The following is a 17,578-nucleotide window of genomic DNA, read 5'->3' on the forward strand; positions in this document are numbered from 1 at the left end:
AGGAGTTACGAAGTGACATTTTGTACTGTATGAAACTTGTAATTATACTGTGATTGCTTGTCTTTTACATGCTGCTGAGGTAAAAGGTGTAAATAAGTGCTGTGAAAGTATGATTTGTAATGAGGATTGTGAACTTATGAGTATGTTTTACTTACCATTTGTCTTTTTTTTTTTTTAAGATGGTAGCCAATTCTTTTAAATTTTATTTATTTACTTTTTGGCTGCGTTGGGTCTTCATTGCTGCGCGCGGGCTTTCTCTAGTTGTGGTGAGCGGGGGCTACTCTTCGTTGCAGTGCACGGGCTTCTCACTGCAGTGGCTTCTCTTGTTGCAGAGCATGGGCTCTAGGTGCACAGGCTTCAGTAGTTGCGGCACATGGGCTCAGTAGTTGTGACGCACGGGCTCTAGAGCGCAGGCTCAGCAGTTGTGGCACACGGGCTTAGTTGCTTCGCGGCATGTGGGATCTTCCCGGACCAGGGCTCGAACCTGTGTCCCCTGCATTGGCAGGCAGATTCTTAACCACTGCGCCACCAGGGAAGCCCTGTCTTTTAATTTAGGTAAATAAGAGAATTTGCAGTATTTCTTAAGTTTGGGAGGAAGAGTATCTTTTTTCTTTTTTGACCACCCCACGAGGCATGTGGGATTCCAGTTCCCCGACCAGGGATCAAACCCATGTGCTCTGCAGTGGCAGCTCAGAGTCCCAACCACTGAACCGCCAGGGATGTCCCAGGAAGAGTATCTTTTATTCACACATCCAACCTCACAAATCCATATATACCTAGTCCTTTGGTAGGACCATCGTTACTATGTTAAACTCCACAAGGCATCATTATTATTATTCCTTTAAACTGTTAATAGTCTTTCATATGTTTACTCACGCATTTACCTTTTCCAGTGCTTTTCATTCTTTTTTGCACTTCCATTCTCTTGTCTGGGAACTTTTCCCTCTAGCCTGAAACTTTCCTTTGGTGTTCCTCTTACTTTGGACCTCGGGTGTGAGAGTGTGTTTCTGTATGTGTCTGTGTGAGTCTGACTTGAGTTCTCTATTTCTGAAGGATATTTTTCCTAGGCACTGAATTCTTTTTTCTTTTTTAAAATATTTATTTATTTATTTGGCTGTGCCAGGTCTTAGTTGTGGCATGTGGGGTCTTTGTTGTGGCTGGTGGGATCCTTAGTTGCAGCATTCGAACTTTTTTTTTTTTTTTAGAGAAAGTGAACAGTTTTATTTACGACACTATTTATAGTCACATTTCAGCATCTCAATATTCTAAGATAGTATATAATGATTTACATAATTTCTCTCTATAACATCATAATTTGCTTCAAAAATCTTGCTTCCAGAAGAAAATTCTTATTACTTAACATGAATCCCTATAATATTTATTGTAAAAATGCCAATTCTACTATTAATGATAGAGTAATAAAGTCAGTAATATGTCTGTGTAATAATATGCAGTGAATAACAGTTTATCTTGTCATCAACTTAATAAAGTCCAAACATTCCCAAAGCAACAAGGATTTTGAGAATTACAGAGTCTGGACATCAATGCTTCGAATTACCCAGTTGTCCCCTAGACAGCTGGTACAACCTGGCACTAACATTTTTAAGTGACTTTTACATATAAAAATTTCAATTAAAAATATCAGAGAAAAATATATGTGTTCCAAGCATTGTTCTTTATAATATTTCGACTTTTTGCATTGATTAAAATACAGTTGGAGACAGTAAAACTGTGTGCAACAATTTCCAGAAATACATATAGTATCCATACATATGAAAAGACCCACCTCAATAAAACAAGATAATATTTAATATTTCAAACATTCAGAAGCATATGAATGCATTAGAAAAGGTCTTTAAAAGCTACATAATAAACCAGTAGTTAAGTCAGGAGAGGGATCCTAGGTTTCAGTAAGGTCAAAGGTGAGTTTTTAATTTCTCTTGATTTCTTTTTTCAAAAATCAAATATATATATATATTTTAGACAGTAAACATGATCTATTTTTGCTTCTTTCCAATAGTATACATTTGATCACTTTTTTTTTTATAGAGCAGGTTCTTATTAGTCATCAGTTTTATACACATCCGTGTATACATGTCAATCCCAATCCCCCAATTCATCACACCCCCCCCCATGGCTTTCCCCCCTTGCTGTCCATATATTTGTTCTCTACATCTGTGTCTCAATTTCTGCCCTGAAAACCAGTTCATCTGTACGATTTTTCTGGGTTCCACATATATGTGTTAATATACAATATTTGTTTTTCTCTTTCTGACTTACTTTACTTTGTATGACAGTCTCTAGATCCATCCACATCTCAAAAAATGACCCAGTTTCGTTCCTTTTTATGGCTGAGTAATATTCCATTGTATATATACCACATTTTCTTTATCCGTTCATCTGTCAGTGGGCATTTAGGTTGCTTCCACGACCTGACTATTGTAAATAGTGCTGCAGTGAACATTGGGGTGCATGTGTCTTTTTGAATTGTGGTTTTCTTTGGGTATATGCCCAGTAATGGGATTGCTAGATCATATGGTAATTCTATTTTTAGTTTTTAAGGAACCTCCATACTGTTGTCCATAGTGGCTGTATCAGTTTACATTCCCACCAGCAGTGCAAGAGGGTTCCCTTTTCTCCACACCCTCTCCAGCATTTGTTGTTTGTAGATTTTCTGATGAAACCCATTCTAACTGGTGTGAGTTGATACCTCATTGTAGTTTTGATTTGCATTTATCTAATCATTAGTGATATTGAGCAGCTTTTCATATGCTTCTTGGCCCTCTGTATGTCTTCTTTGGAGAAATGTCTATTGAGGTCTTCTGCCCATTTTTGGATTGGGTTGTTTGTTTTTTTAATATTGAGCTGCATGAGCTGTTTCTATATTTTGGAGATTAATTCTTGGTCTGTTGATTCGTTTGCAAATATTTTCTCCCATTCTGAGGGTTGTCTTTTCATTTTGTTTAAGGTTTCCTTTGCTGTGCAAAAGCTTTGAAGTTTCATTAGGTCCCATTTATTTATTTTTGTTTTTATTTCCATTACTCTAGGAGGTGGATCAAAAAAGATCTTGCTGTGATTTATGTCAAAGAGTGTTCTTCCTATGTTTTCCTCTAAGAGTTTTATTTTTTATAGTGTCCGGTCTTCCATTTAGGTCTCTAATCCATTTTGAGTGTATTCTTGTGCATGGTGTTAGGGAGTGTTTTAACTTCATTCTTTTACATGTAGCTGTCCAGTTTTCCCAGCACCACTTATTGAAGAGACTGTCTTTTCTCCATTGTATATCATTGCCTCCCTTGTCATAGTTTAGTTGACCATAGGTGCGTGGGTTTACCTCTGGGCTTTCTATCTTGTTCCATTGATCTGTGTTTCTGCTTTTGTGCCAGTACCATATTGTCTTGATTACTGTAGCTTTTTAGTATAGTCTGAAGTCAGGGAGTCTGTTTCCTCCAGCTCCGTTTGTTTCCCTCAAGACTGCTTTGGCTATTGGGGTCTTTTGTGTCTCCATACAAATTTTAAGATTTTTTGTTCTAGTTCCATAAAAAGGACATTGGTAATCTGATAGGGATTGCATTGAATCTGTAGGTTGCTTTGGGTAATATAGTCATTTTCACAATATTGATTCTTCCAATCCAAAAACATGCTATATCTCTCCATCTCTTGGTATCAACTTTAATTTCTTTCTTCAGTGTCTTATAGTTCTCTGCATACTGGTCTTTTGTCTCCCTAGGTAGGTTTATTCCTAGGTATTTTATTCTTTTTGTTGCAATGCTAAATGAGAGTGTTTCCTTAATTTCTCTTTCAGATGTTTCATCATTAGTGTTTAGGAATGCAAGAGATTTCTGTGCATTAATTTTGTATCCTGCAACTTTACCAAATGCATTGATAAGCTCTAGTAGTTTTCTTGTGGCATTTTTCGGATTCTCTGTATAGTATCATGTCATCTGCAGACAGTGACAGTTTTACTTCTTCTTTTCCAATTTGTATTCCTTTTATTTCTTTTTCTTCTCTGATTGCCGAGGCTAGGACTTCCAAAACTATGTTGAATAATAGTGGTGAGAGTGGACATCCTTGTCTCGTTCCTGATCTTAGAGGAAATGCTTTCAGTTTTTCACCATGGAGAATGATGTTTGCTATGGGTTTGTCATATATGGCCTTTATTATGTTGAGATAGGTTCCCTCTATGTCCACTTTCTGGAGAGTTTTTATCATAAATGGGTGTTGAAAGAAAGGTTTTTCTGCATCTATTGAGATGATCATATGGTTTTTATTCTTCAATTTCTTAATATGGTGTATCACATTGTTGATTTGCGTATATTGAAGAATCCTTGCATCCCTGGGATAAATCCCACTTGACCATGGTGTATGATCCTTTTAATGTGGTGTTGGATTCTCTTTGCTAGTATTTTGTTGAGGATTTTTGCATCTGTATTCATCAGTGATATTGGTCTCTAATTTTCTTTTTTTGTAGTATCTTTGTCTGGTTTCGGTATCAGGGTGATGGTGGCCTCATAGAATGAGTTTGGGAGTGTTCCTTCCTCTGCTGTATTTTGGAAGAGTTTGAGAAGGATGGTTGTTAGCTCTTCTCTAAATGTTTGATAGAATTCACCTGTGAAGCCATCTGGTCCTGGGCTTTTGTTTGTTGGAGGATTTTGAATCACAGTTTTAATTTCATTACTTGTGATTGGTCTGTTCATATTTTCTATTTCTTCGTGGTTCAGTCTTGGAAGGTTATACCTTACTAAGAATTTGTCCATTTCTTCCAGGTTGTCCATTTTATTGGCATAGAGTTGCTTGTAGTAGTCTCTTAGGATGCTTTGTATTTCTGTGGTGTCTGTTGTAACTTCTCCTTTCTCATTTCTAATTTTATTGATTTGAGTCATCTCCATCTTTTTCTTGATGAGTCTGGCTAATGGTTTATCAATTTTGTGTATCTTCTCAAAGAACCAGCTTTTAGTTTTATTGATCTTTGCTATTGTTTTCTTGGTTTCTATTTCATTTATTTCTGCTCTGATCTTTATGATTTCTTTCCTTCTGCTAACTTTGGGTTTTGTTTCTTCTTCTTTCTCTAGTTCCTTTAGGTGTAAGGTTAGATTATTTATTTGAGATTTTTCCTGTTTTGAGGTAGGCTTGTATAGCTATAAACTTCCCACTTAGCACTGGTTTTGCTGCATCCCATAGGTTTTGGATTGTTGTGTTTTCATTGTCATTTGTCTCTAGGTATTTTTTGATTTCCTCTTTGATTTTTTCAGTGATCTCTTGGTTATTTAGTAATGTATTGTTTAGTCTCCATGTGTTTGTGTTTTTTACGTTTTTTTCCCTGTCATTCATTTCTAATCTCTTAGCTTTGTCATGTGGGATCTAGTTCCCTGACCCCAAGGACTTCAGGGATTTTTACATAGATTTTTGAGGCTCACTCCTCTGCAGCTCACTTTTCTCTGGTACCCTGTCCTCCAAACCCACCTGCCTTATCAGTCCCTAACTGTTGGCTATTTTCTCTGTTCACTCAGACTGCCTGTGTCTGGAGACCATCATTAATTTTAAGCTAGTAGAGTAAGGAATGGCATTTGGTAATGATCATCTATTTGAAGATGTAAATTGATTGTGATGAGGAAATGCTGGTAAAAATGATTGGTGCTCTGGTGCTATTAAGGCACTGGCTACTCTGTGTAAATTTTAGGGCCTTAACTACTCTGTGTAAACATTTAAATTTATTCAGTTAAGTAATCAAGCCAGTAAGTTCCTATTGGTGTAGCGTTGTGATCATTAGCATTACAGTTGTGAGCACAATCAAGATAAAGCCCTTGCTATGAGTGACTTCATAGGCTAGTAAAAAGTAGTTACTGGAGGTGTCTTGTTGATAAGAAAAATGTATTTTATTTTGTAAAATGTGTATCACTTCTCTGCTCCTGAAGTCTTTTTTTAGATCATACATCTCTGATTTACAGAATGTTGTTAATGTGAACATATATCTGTATTGTTTTGCTAGTTGGATTTAAATCTGATATTCAAACCCTTGTTGCAGTGCCCTCCTTTTTTGTATCAGCTTTTGTTTCAGCTTCTGGTCCCTTTTCTTAGCTATCTGTTGATACCAATTTACAGTAGGGTGAAGAGTTATATGGATTAATGTGGAGAACACTTATTATTCCCAGCCTCCTTTTTTCCCTGACATTTTTAGATGACAATTATGTCTAGCCTAGAAGAATTTAAGTTCAAGCCAATGTCCAGCTTTTTTGCTTAGGGCCAATTGAAAATTACAGAAGTTGCTGAACTTTGTCACTATATATAATAACAGTGTAACATGAAAGCAAGGACCTGTGTAGTATTGCCTTGATCACTTTATAAAGATTTTTGTGTTTGTGTCATTGTGATATAGTTAATATACTCTCCAAACTTTAGTTGTATCTCCCCCACTCCCACTGTGCACCATGTTTGGTATGTTAAGAAAGGTACTTGATTTTCCCAACTTTTTTCCATGGTCTCTAACAATCTTATATTAAAATGTGTAAGTGGAAGATAACAGTATACAAAATCATTATTATTATGTTTTTAAATTTGAGAAACCTTTTGCTCATAATGAAGAGATGCTAGAATGAAGAGTCTGGTGCTTAGAGTTTGATCTGTGGTCTATTTTATCCAGTGCTTCTGCTGTTAATTCACTCTCCTTTAAAAAAATGTGGACAGGGCTTCCCTGGTGGCGCAGTGGTTGAGAGTCCGCCTGTCGATGCAGGGGACGCAGGTTCATGCCCCGGTCCGGGAGGATCCCACATGCCACGGAGCGGCTGGGCCTTTGGGCCATGGCCGCTGAGCCTGCGCGTCCGGAGCCTGTGCTCCGCAACGGGAGAGGCCACAACAGGGAGAGGCCCATGTACCGCAAAAAAAAAAAGAAAAAGAAAAATGTGGACAACATTGGTTCAAATTTATTTACAGTATTGCTGTCATAGGAATTAATTTTTCACAGCCTTGTGAATTAACTATATTTCAATAAAATTTTAAAAATAAAGAAATTTCTTAATGTTATTTCTTCATGTTAAGAAGTTCATAATGTTTAATTATTTTCCACTAGGAAACCACCCCTACTCCTAATCCCCCACCTACAGAAGAAGAGAAAACAGAATCTAATCAGGAGGTTGCTAACCCAGAACACTATATTAAACATCCTTTACAGAACAGGTAAGCTTTCTGACACATAGGTGTTCTGACTTAGGCAGCAAGGTAAATGGTGAATGGGACAGATTTGGAGCGAAAAGTTAGATGAGACTAGTTTTAGATAGGTGAAGGATTCCGTTTTCATTTGGATGACCCATGTCTAGCAAGCAGTTTTATGTGTGAATCTTGAGTTCAGATAGTAGAACTTTGAAAGAGTGGTTTGAAATTCATTGGTAATTGATGGTAATTGAAACCACAGTAGTAAATGAGTTCTCAAAACAGAGGCTTGGAATATTAGCACACGGGTGATTTTTTTGAGTAAGAATGCCTGTGAAGAGAACAGTCTTGTGGTTGCCAAGTGGGAGGGGTGTGGGGGAGGGATGGGCTGGGAGTTTGGGATTAGCAGATGCAAACTGGTGCATCTAGAATGGATAAACAGCAAGGTCCTACTGTATAGCACAGGGAACTATGTTCAATATCCTGTGATAAACCATAATGGAAAAGAATATGAAAAAGAATATATGTATAACTGGGTCACTTTGCTGTATAGCAGAAATTAACATAACATTGTAAATCAACTGTACTTCAGTAAAATTTTTTAAAAAAAGAATACCTTTGAAGGGTATAGACATATAAACTGTATAAACTAGGAAAGAGTGCTTGGTCATGGAAACCAAGCAGATGGTTTATTTTAAGGACAAGATAAGCATATATGCCACAGAAAGGTCAGATGTTCATTGGATTGAACAATAAGTCCTTGCTAACATTGGAGAAAGTTTAGTAAAGCAGGTGATGGGAAAAGATTGGCATATTTTGAAGAGTGAATAGAAACTATACAAATGTATAGAGCAGGAATAGGCATTTGAAGTTGGTCTGTGAAGGAGAAAAGAGAGCTAAGGGATGTGGAGTCTGGAGATTGGTTGGTTGTATTTAAGAGAAGTTAGGTGAGGAAAAGAGGAGAGTTTAGGATGAGTTAAGTTTTCATAGTTACTGTGTAGTAGTTTAATAGTTCAGTATATGGTTTTTCCTATCTCTACCCTACCACTTCCCAGTATGTTTGTGTTTTTTACTTAATTGTCTTTCTGGCTTACATGATGAAAATTAACACAGATTCCCTGAGAGCTGATGGTGGGAAGAAAATGGCAACTCAGAAACATTGTAAGAATCTGGAGGAAAGTAAATTGGAATTAACTTTTGAGGGTCTTTAATTCCTTTCATTAAAGGAATTAACTTCTGAGGATCTTCAGTTCCTTTCATTCCCCCCACTCCCAGGCCTTTTACTCTCTTTATCTTAAAGATCCCACAAGACTGTCTATAATTTAGTTTCATTTATCTGAAAAATGTGTTGTCCCTTTATTTTTTATCATTTTTTCGTTATCATGGTAGACCTATTGAAATAATAGTCCAAACACATTCAGTAGTTTTTTCGTAGGAGACCTGTGGTTCAGCAGTTCTCTAGACAATGGGAATTGTCAGCTCGTGAGTGAGATGTCAAAAGTCAAATAGTCCATAAAGGGTAAAAATTCTTCCTCAGGAAAGCATTGTGCCAAAGATAATAGTTGAACAGTTGATTAGTGGCAATTTCATTTAGCTAACCTAGCAGCAGTACCAAAACTTTTAAAGTATGTTTTTTCATCTTTTCAGTGGTGTATAAAAAGCTAGCTCTGTCTTCTGACTGTGAACACAGTTCTTAGTGTTGCTGTTTTGTGGGGAGAAGTAACCAAGGCATGTATCCCTCATAGCTTAAGTGAAATCTGTGAAGAGATTCCTGTCCTATCAGTGAACAAACTGATTAAATCCTAAAATGAAGTTTGTGAGGATTTCAATTTCTCTTATCAATTCTATTTCTTGTGTAAAATAGTATCCTATGGAAAACTATTTTAAGACATTTTTGGTTCCAATTTTGGTAGTTTCTTCATTGTTTACTTCTTGTAAATATTGCAGAATTATGTTTTCTTTTTTTAAAAAACACTATAATTATTATAAGAAAGATTAAATCATTGGGGTACAAAGTATATAAAGTAAAAGTTCTCTGCTGTTTTCTGATACCTTCTTCCCCATTTTGCTTTTCTCCATTCCCCAGAATAGTCAGTGTTAAAAATTTGGTTTGTATTTTTCCAAAACCTTTCAATATGCATATATATACTTTTTTTATATAGATGGCCATACTGTTGAGTTTTTTTGTTTGTATATGCAGGTTTTGACTCATTATTTTAAACCACTGCCTTGTATTAAATGAATATATAGTCATGTATTTTATCCGGCTTACATTAATGTGTATATAGAATTTTTTTCTATTTACAAACAGTGCTATAACGTATACGTCCTTATATATTTTTTTGCAGTTGTGTGAATATATCTAGGGTAAAATTTCAGAGTTCTTAGATTAAAGACTACCCTTTAACTACTTTTGTAGATATTGCCAAATTATCCTCCTTTATCAGCTTAGACTCTTAACAGTTTAAGAGTTACTGGTTTCTACATCCTTGCCAACACCATCAATCTTAAATTTAATTGCCTGTCAGATTGGTTCTAGTCTGATTTGTGAAAACAGTGTCTTATTGTTTTAAATTTGCATTTCTTTTATTGAAATTTCGAAACATTTTTGTTGAAAACAATCGCTTACTTATGTTTTTACCTGTGAGCAGTCTGTTCATTTCTTTTGTCTATTATTTTCTTTTGAGTTATCTTCTCAAGTTTATTTCCAAGCATTGTGTATTAGGGATGTTGACCCATTCAAGGGGGGGGATTAGGTTGAAAATGCATTTCCAAATCATTTGTCTTTTAACATTGTCTAAGGAGTTATGTTATTTTAGAGGTTTTTGATTTTCATGTAATCAAATACCAGCTTTCTTCCATGGTTTCTGGGTTTCATGTCAGTCTTTGGAGAATTTTACTCACACAATTATCCTATTTAATAGCCACCTAGCAGTCTCTTGCATGTACTATATTATATTATATTATATTTAAATCTTACTTCTTTGGGCTCATGACCCCTTTACATTCTTAAAAATTATTGAGGATTCCACAGTGCTTTAGTTATATAGATTTTTATCTATTTTCATTTGCTATATTAGAAAATAAACGTTTAAAAATGTAAAATTATATATGTACTTAACCCATTGCATGTTAATTAAAATAATTTTTATGAAAAAAATTTATTCAAAATAAAAAATACGTAGTGGGAAGAATACATTAAAAATACATAATGGGAAGTATTTTTGTAAATCTTTTTAAGTGCCTGACTTAATAGAAGTCAGCTGGATTTTCATAGTTGCTTCTGCATTGTCTTTGGAGATAAGTTGTTTCAGAGAAAGTATGAGAATAAAATATAGCCTCAGACAGGTACATGGTTGGAAAAGGGAGGAGAAATTTTAACAGCCTTTTAAAATAATTATGACTATCTTCTTCCTTTGATGCTAGGTTTCCTATATGTTAGTTGCATTGTAGAATCTGAAACCATATCCAAGAACTTTTTCTACTCTGGAATGTATCCTTCACCCATGCACGCCACTGGTCATTTGGAAAATATTGGTTCAGTGAGTTTGCAGATCTTCCAGATATTGGCAGTTTTCATTATATGATATCAAAACAATAACATAAATTATTATCACTACCTAAACTCATCAGAAATATCGTTAAGTTTCATTAAGTTGTTAAGCTCACAGTGACACATGCAGGCTTTCCAAAATTCTGATTTTCTCCTGAAAGCTCAAATTTTAGCAGCTGGCTCAATCTGTTCATTTTTCAAGAAATAATCATGGTTGATCAGCCAATCTTCTTCCAAGTAAAAGTGGTGTTCTTTGAAAAAAGTAACTAGTTCACCTCACAACTCAATTGCCTAAGCATTGTATTGATATTTGGTATGCAGAAATATTTTTTGTGCAGAAAAAGACATGTACACAGATTCAAATTTAATGAAACCAGTAGTTTTTACTGCTGGTTTCCATTCAGTGACATTCTTAACTGAAACTGACATTATTAGTGTGAGAGTTGATGATAATAAAGGATACAGTGAGTACTAGTACAAATTGGTGCCACTGTATAATTCTTGCTGCGTACGGCACCAGTAGGTTTACCAACCATTGCTTTTGCATCATCAGTGCAAATATCAACACAGTGAAAAATAAAATCTTAGCATTTTTATGAAATAGTTTTTACTCATCAGCGCTCCTTGAAAGGCCCTTAGGATCCCCTAGGGGGCTGTAAACCACATTTTGAGAACTGTTGGTAGGCACTTAAAATGTTTCCAAAATTTTCCAAAATTAAGAACATTCCTGTACAAACATTTTTGCTTAGTTATCCATTTATTTTCTTAGGGTGTATCTTTATATGTTTAATGGCTGAATGCAATTTTTTTTAAAGATGGAATTAAATTTTATTATTTATTTTATTATTTTTAATTGAGGTGTAACAGTTTCAGGTGTACAACATGATTCAATATTTGTATGTATTGTGAAATGATCACAGTAAGTCAACATCTGTCACAATACATATTTATAAACTTTTTTTTTCTTGTGTTGAGAACTTTTAAGATTTAGTCCCTTAGCAACTTTCAAATTTGCAATGCAGTATTATCACCATGTTGTACTTTACATCCCCATGACTTATTTATTTTACAACTGGAAGTGTGTATCATTTGACCCCCTTCATGCATTCCCCCACCCTTGTGCCTCTGGGAACCACCAACCTGTTCTCTGTATCAGTGAGCTTGGGGTGGTTTTTTGGGGGGTAGTTTGTTTTTTTTAAGTTTTTTTTAAGATTGCACATATCAGTGAGATCATACAGTATTTGTTTTTCCTGTCTAGTGTCTGATTTGTTTAACTTAGCACAAAGTCCTCAGGGTCCATCCATGTTGCATACAGCAAGATTTCCTTCATTTTTATGACGGAATAATCCATTGAAAAAAAAATATATATATATACACCATATTTTCCTTATTCATGCCTTGATGGACACTTAAGTTGCTTCCATGTCTTTGTTTATCATGGGGGTGCACATATCTTTTTTAAGTTAGTGTTTTCATTTTCTTCTGATAAATGCCCAGAAGTGGAATTGCTGGATCCAGTGGTAGTTGTATTTTTAAATTTTTGAGGAAAGACTGAATTAATTTTAGAAATCCAGAGTACGATACTTGACACTGTGTGTGTATGTTTAATAGTTTTTCTGCCTTTGCTTTTAAAAAAAAATTCTTTTCCTTGAGAGTGGGTTGGCAAATACAAATTATCAAGTAGGTGCTGAAATGCATCTCATTTTTGTGTCTGAGATGATCAAGCATTAACCATAAAGTTATGAAATATATGTCCACTTGGAAACCTGTCTTCAGACAACATTTTTGTCAATGAGTAAGTGAAATTCCCTTAGAGATGGTATAGTAATTCAGAAAATACAATTTTACTAAAGATGAATCATATTGGGATGATAATATTTAAGCATAACTTTTATGTGACATGAGTTTGTCTTCAAAGTATTAGAATAAAACTTTTTTAGACAAAGTATATGCAGATATATAGAAACTAGTATGCATTATTTCAGAATATATCTGTGGTAACATTACTCAATGAATCCCTTTATTATATTCCCGTTTGTATGAGTTCCCCCCCTCCCCCCATTCCTAGTGCTCTCATCTCTCTCTTGTTTCTCTGTAAATACAGCTTCCCTCTTCCCCACTTACCTTTCCATTTAAGTGCTCCTGGTCTGTTTTTCTTAAATAACTGTGCTTAATTATCTCTGTCATAGCACTTAGGACATTGTAATTGTCTCTGTACAACATTTCTGTGAATTCTCTGTGGGATGAGCCTCAGTGGATCTCTAAGTATAGCAGAGAATCTGTTACATAGTAGGTACAAAACACATACTTTTCATTTTATTTATATATTTATTTATTTTTTAGCCACACCACACGGCTTGCAGGATCTCAGTTCCCCAAAGCCCCAAATCCTAACCACTAGGCCACCAGGGAACTCCCAAAGTAAATACTTTTTAAATGAAAGAAATAGAGAAAACTACTCATTTGCTACTCTAAATAAAATTTCTATTTATTTTATTTATTTTTAATTGTGGTAAAACACATATATAAAATTTACTGTCGTAACGATTTTTAAATGTACAGTTCAATAGTGTTAATAAGTATACCCCCATTGTTGTGCAACCAATCTCCCAGAACTCTCTTTATCTTGCAGAAAAACTTAAACTCTCTACCCATTAAACAACTCCTCTCCATTCCCCTTCCCTTTTAGCCCCTGGCAACCACCATTCTACTTTATTACTCTAGGTGCCTCATACAAGTGGATCATACAGTATTTGTCTTCTTTGATAGACTCTTTTCACTTTCCTTCCTTTTTAAGGCTTTCTAATATTCCACACTACATTTTGTTCATTTATCTGACAGTAGACACTTCCCCCTTTTGGCTGTTGTGAATAATGCTGCTTTGAACGTGGATGTAAAGCTACCTCTTTTTTTTTTTTTTTTTTTTTGACACTGACTTTCTGTTTTTAGATGGGCACTCTGGTTTTTTAAAAATGATAAAAGCAAAACTTGGCAAGCAAACCTTCGGCTGATCTCTAAGTTTGATACTGTTGAAGACTTTTGGGCGTAAGTAACCATTCATTTTAGGATGTTTGTTGTCTTATTAGTTGTGTAATTTTTCATTTTAAGTTGCATTCACAAAATGAAGGGTAAGGTGTGAACAGTTAATATTCACCTTTTTGTTTGTCCATCTTCTCCCAACTGTTTGAATTGGTGATTATTCCTCATCAGTTTTAGAAAGCTTCCGTCTTGTCGTCTTTTAGCTCTGCCTATTTTCTATTCTTTGTCTTGAGATCTCTTTTGTTGAGAATCCTTTATTGTTCCTAGAATTTCCAACAACTTTTAGGAGCTTGTCCCCTTCCTTGGTTGCCTAGATACATTTGCCCTATTCTTAGGTATTTCAGAGCTTTCTTAGGCCCTCATTTCTGCACATTCCAGTATAATATCTGGATTTCCTGTGATAGAGAGTCCAAGATTTCAAAGGCTGAACTGCTCATAATTCAGGGTTTGTCAAAGAATGACAATATCTCTGATGATAGTTTATTAATTTCATTATACTTCGTGATCAACATCAAGAAGAATGTTGAAATATTTTTGAGATTTTGTTTCAGATTTAGCAAAAAGTTAAGATTTCGGGGTCTTAAATCTTTGCATGACTTCAAAATATAATTTAAAATTATAAAGTTCTTTTCAGGAAGTTTTGGAATATTGATTCTTTAAAAACAAAGTTGATTTAGCATATCTTATTTGCTTGAAAAATGTATGGGGAGAAACTACTTGAGAACATGAAAGATACAACTTGTTGAAAACATTTTTAAGAGCTGTAAATTACCTAGCAGATATCTAAGTATTCTAATTTGTTCAGCTGGTGTATTTTGGATCATATCAGTGATGTGATTCTTATGTTTTAATGTTAACTCCCTGAGTGTAGCACACAGACTAACAGATTGTGATTATAAAACTTATGCATGTAATGTATACTTTCTCCAGGGCAGAAACAATTTTCTGTATATTTCTAGTGCTTTGCCCATATTACGCATTTAGTATGCATTTGAATCACTGAAAACAAAGCATAGAATAATTAGAGAAAACTGTATATTGAGATCCTTTTGAGTGGTCACTTTTAATTGAAAACATTCTTTAAGAAATTTTTTTAAATTTAATTTAGATATTTCACCCTTCTAGGTAGAAGCCTAGATCATTTGATCTCCTAAAGTCTGTCACGGCAAAATTGTTATAAAACTGGCAACAGAGTAAGAATGCTTTGCCTGTCTCCAATATTTTTTATAGAAGTGATGATCTTAGCTATGTGACTAGTGACCATGGATGGTGTTATTATCCTTAGTTAGGTATTACTATTTGGGAAGTAGTTTAAAAATACAGATTCTATGGTTCCATCCTATATTTAAGGAATTAAAATCTCAAGAAGTAGGGTAAGGAACTGTTTTTAATTTTTTTTTGGTTGCTATTTTAATAAATTTATTTATTTATTTTTGGCTGCATTGGGTCTTGCTGTGCGTGGGCTTCCTCTAATTGCGGTGAGCGGGGCCTACTCTTAGTTGCGGTGCATGGGCTTCTCATTGCAGAGGCTTCTCTTGTTGCAGAGCATGGGCTCTAGACAGGCAGGCTTCAGTAATTGTGGCACACGGGCTCAGTAGTTGTGGTGCATGGGCTTAATTGCTCTGTGACATGTACGATATTCCCGGACCAGGGCTCAAACCTGTGTCCCCTGCAGGCGGATTCTTAACCACTGCACCACCAGGGAAGTCCTGTTTTGTTTTTAAAAGCTCCCCAAAAGATTATTATGCTGACTTAAACTAGTAATGGTGTGTGGTGTTTGGGAACCATTGATCTGTTCCATTCTTGGATACTTTCAAGGATAATAATGTTGACTATTTTAGTCTTGCAATCCTGATGGTCAGGGAGTTTGTCTTGCTTTCTCTTGATTTGTCTTTTTGTGTGTTTAAAACTGTTCATTCGTCTCACGGATTCTTTCATCTACTTAAAGCCACCTCATACCTCTATTTTCAGTTTCTTGTGTATACATATGTATGTATTAAGTTAACTAATACATCAAAATTGTCAGAATAAAATTATTAAAAATATTTTCTTGAAAATCATCAGATGTTGATTCTTAAGGCTGACTGTTACTAAGATCTGTTTGGTCCATTTCAGAAATTGACTTCATGGGGGCGGGAAGTAAACTGAGTTTTTATCTTATTTTTATCATATTCTCTGAATGTATATGTATGCACCTAAACTTTGCATTACATATGCTATGTTTATAATTGTTCTTTTCTTTTATCTAGTCTGTACAACCATATCCAGTTGTCTAGTAATTTAATGCCTGGCTGTGACTATTCACTTTTTAAGGTATGTTTAGTTGGTGATTTCATATATTTATTATAAGACTGGACCATTCAGGTATTCATTAAAAAATCTTGCCATGAACATAGGAATAGTTAATGTTGTGATGCTTGGAGAATAATTAAATTAGCTTTACCAGGTTTTAGCATAAATATATTTTGCCCTATTTTAGTATAAACATTGGGTTGGCCAAAAAGTGCCTTTTTGGTAAAAATAAAAGACATTTTTTTAAGTAAAAATAAAAGGCACATTTAATTTAGTTAAAACATGTTTTAAAGTAATAGAACTACATTTGAAGCCCCGTAACTCATAGGTCTAGTTGTCTAATTAAATTAGCGTTGTTCTGTTTTGCCCTTCATCAAAACGTCTAGTGTTTTTCTTCTCTAATTGTTTTTGTTTTTCTTCTCTAATTGTATTTATTCAAGGCATGTTTTTCATTTTCTTCAAGAACTTTATTGAACAACGTATTCAGCCTTTGGTGTTTTTTTTTTTTTTTTGTGGTTGATGGTGGTTCATTTAGCTTGCCCAGGATCTCCTGTTCCACATTATTGTACAGTATCCACTTTTCATCACCTGTCACAATTTGTTTTAAAAACGGAAAGTTTTCCTTACGTTTAAGTAGAGAATTGCATGCTTGAATACGTTCAAGAAGGTTTTTTTCACTTACGTGGAACCTAAACATGAAAGCAATTCATAAAACCAAGCTAGTGCAAATGATGGTCAGCACTTGATTTTGGTATTTTGAGTATGCTGGCTCTCTCCTGTATGGTATTATGTTGATTGTTCTCAGTTAGTGTCTCGATTTGATTGCTGTCGACTTCAGCTGGTCTGCCTGACTGTGGAGCATCGTCCAGCGAGAAATCTCCAGCACAAAACTTTGCAAACCATTTTAGACAAGTTCAGTCAGTCACAGCACCTTCTCCATACACAGCACAATTCTTTTTTTTGCATAAATGTTGCATTTTTACCTTTCTTGAAATAATAAAGCCAAAAATGTCGCTTTTTTTCTAACATTTTCAATATTAAAATGGCTACATGAAAATTCACCAATTCTGATAAGTCTTTTTTTAAATGCACTCTGATATGACAGCTGTCACATACAATCTAACGAAATTGTTTTGAATGAAGTTAAAGACAACTGAGTGCTACTAGATGCATCTTACGGAAAAAACCAAATGAACCTTTTGGCCAACCCAGTTATTGAAATTAAGTGAGAGTCAGACTGTATGGGCACATACTGTGATTGATTTTGAGGAGAGCTTTGATCATCCAAATGGATCATCCAATCTGTTTCTTCTTTATATATTTGAGTAGACTGAAGTCCAGAGTTTGTCAGGAATTCTTAACCTGGAGTGTGTGGGTCCTTGAGATATTTATGAGTTTTGTCAGCTGGTAGTGGGTGGGACAGTCATTAGCTCTCTAAAATTGTGTAAGTTTTTTATATATTTTCTAGGTATAGAAATGTATATAGCTTCTCAAAGGTATCTGTTACTCAGAATGTTTTAGAGCCTCCAAATTAAGTGAAACCCAAGGCTT

General features: G+C 35.0%; 1 protein-coding gene across 4 annotated transcripts in view; it reads left to right on the forward strand.

Annotated features, from left to right (window-relative positions):
* EIF4E (eukaryotic translation initiation factor 4E) overlaps positions 1–17,578 on the forward strand; it is a 48,715-nt gene that overhangs the window by 22,611 nt on the left and 8,526 nt on the right. For all 4 annotated transcript variants that reach the window (XM_082636823.1, XM_082636821.1, XM_082636822.1 and 1 more), the window contains exons 2-4: positions 7,064–7,170; positions 13,646–13,741; positions 15,985–16,048. In XM_082636823.1, the coding sequence (XP_082492949.1) occupies positions 7,064–7,170; positions 13,646–13,741; positions 15,985–16,048 (267 nt within the window). The remainder of the gene's footprint in view (positions 1–7,063; positions 7,171–13,645; positions 13,742–15,984; positions 16,049–17,578) is intronic.

The sequence above is a fragment of the Mesoplodon mirus genome (genome assembly GCF_964341445.2).
Source record: "Mesoplodon mirus genome assembly, chromosome: 2".
NCBI lineage: Eukaryota > Metazoa > Chordata > Mammalia > Artiodactyla > Ziphiidae > Mesoplodon > Mesoplodon mirus.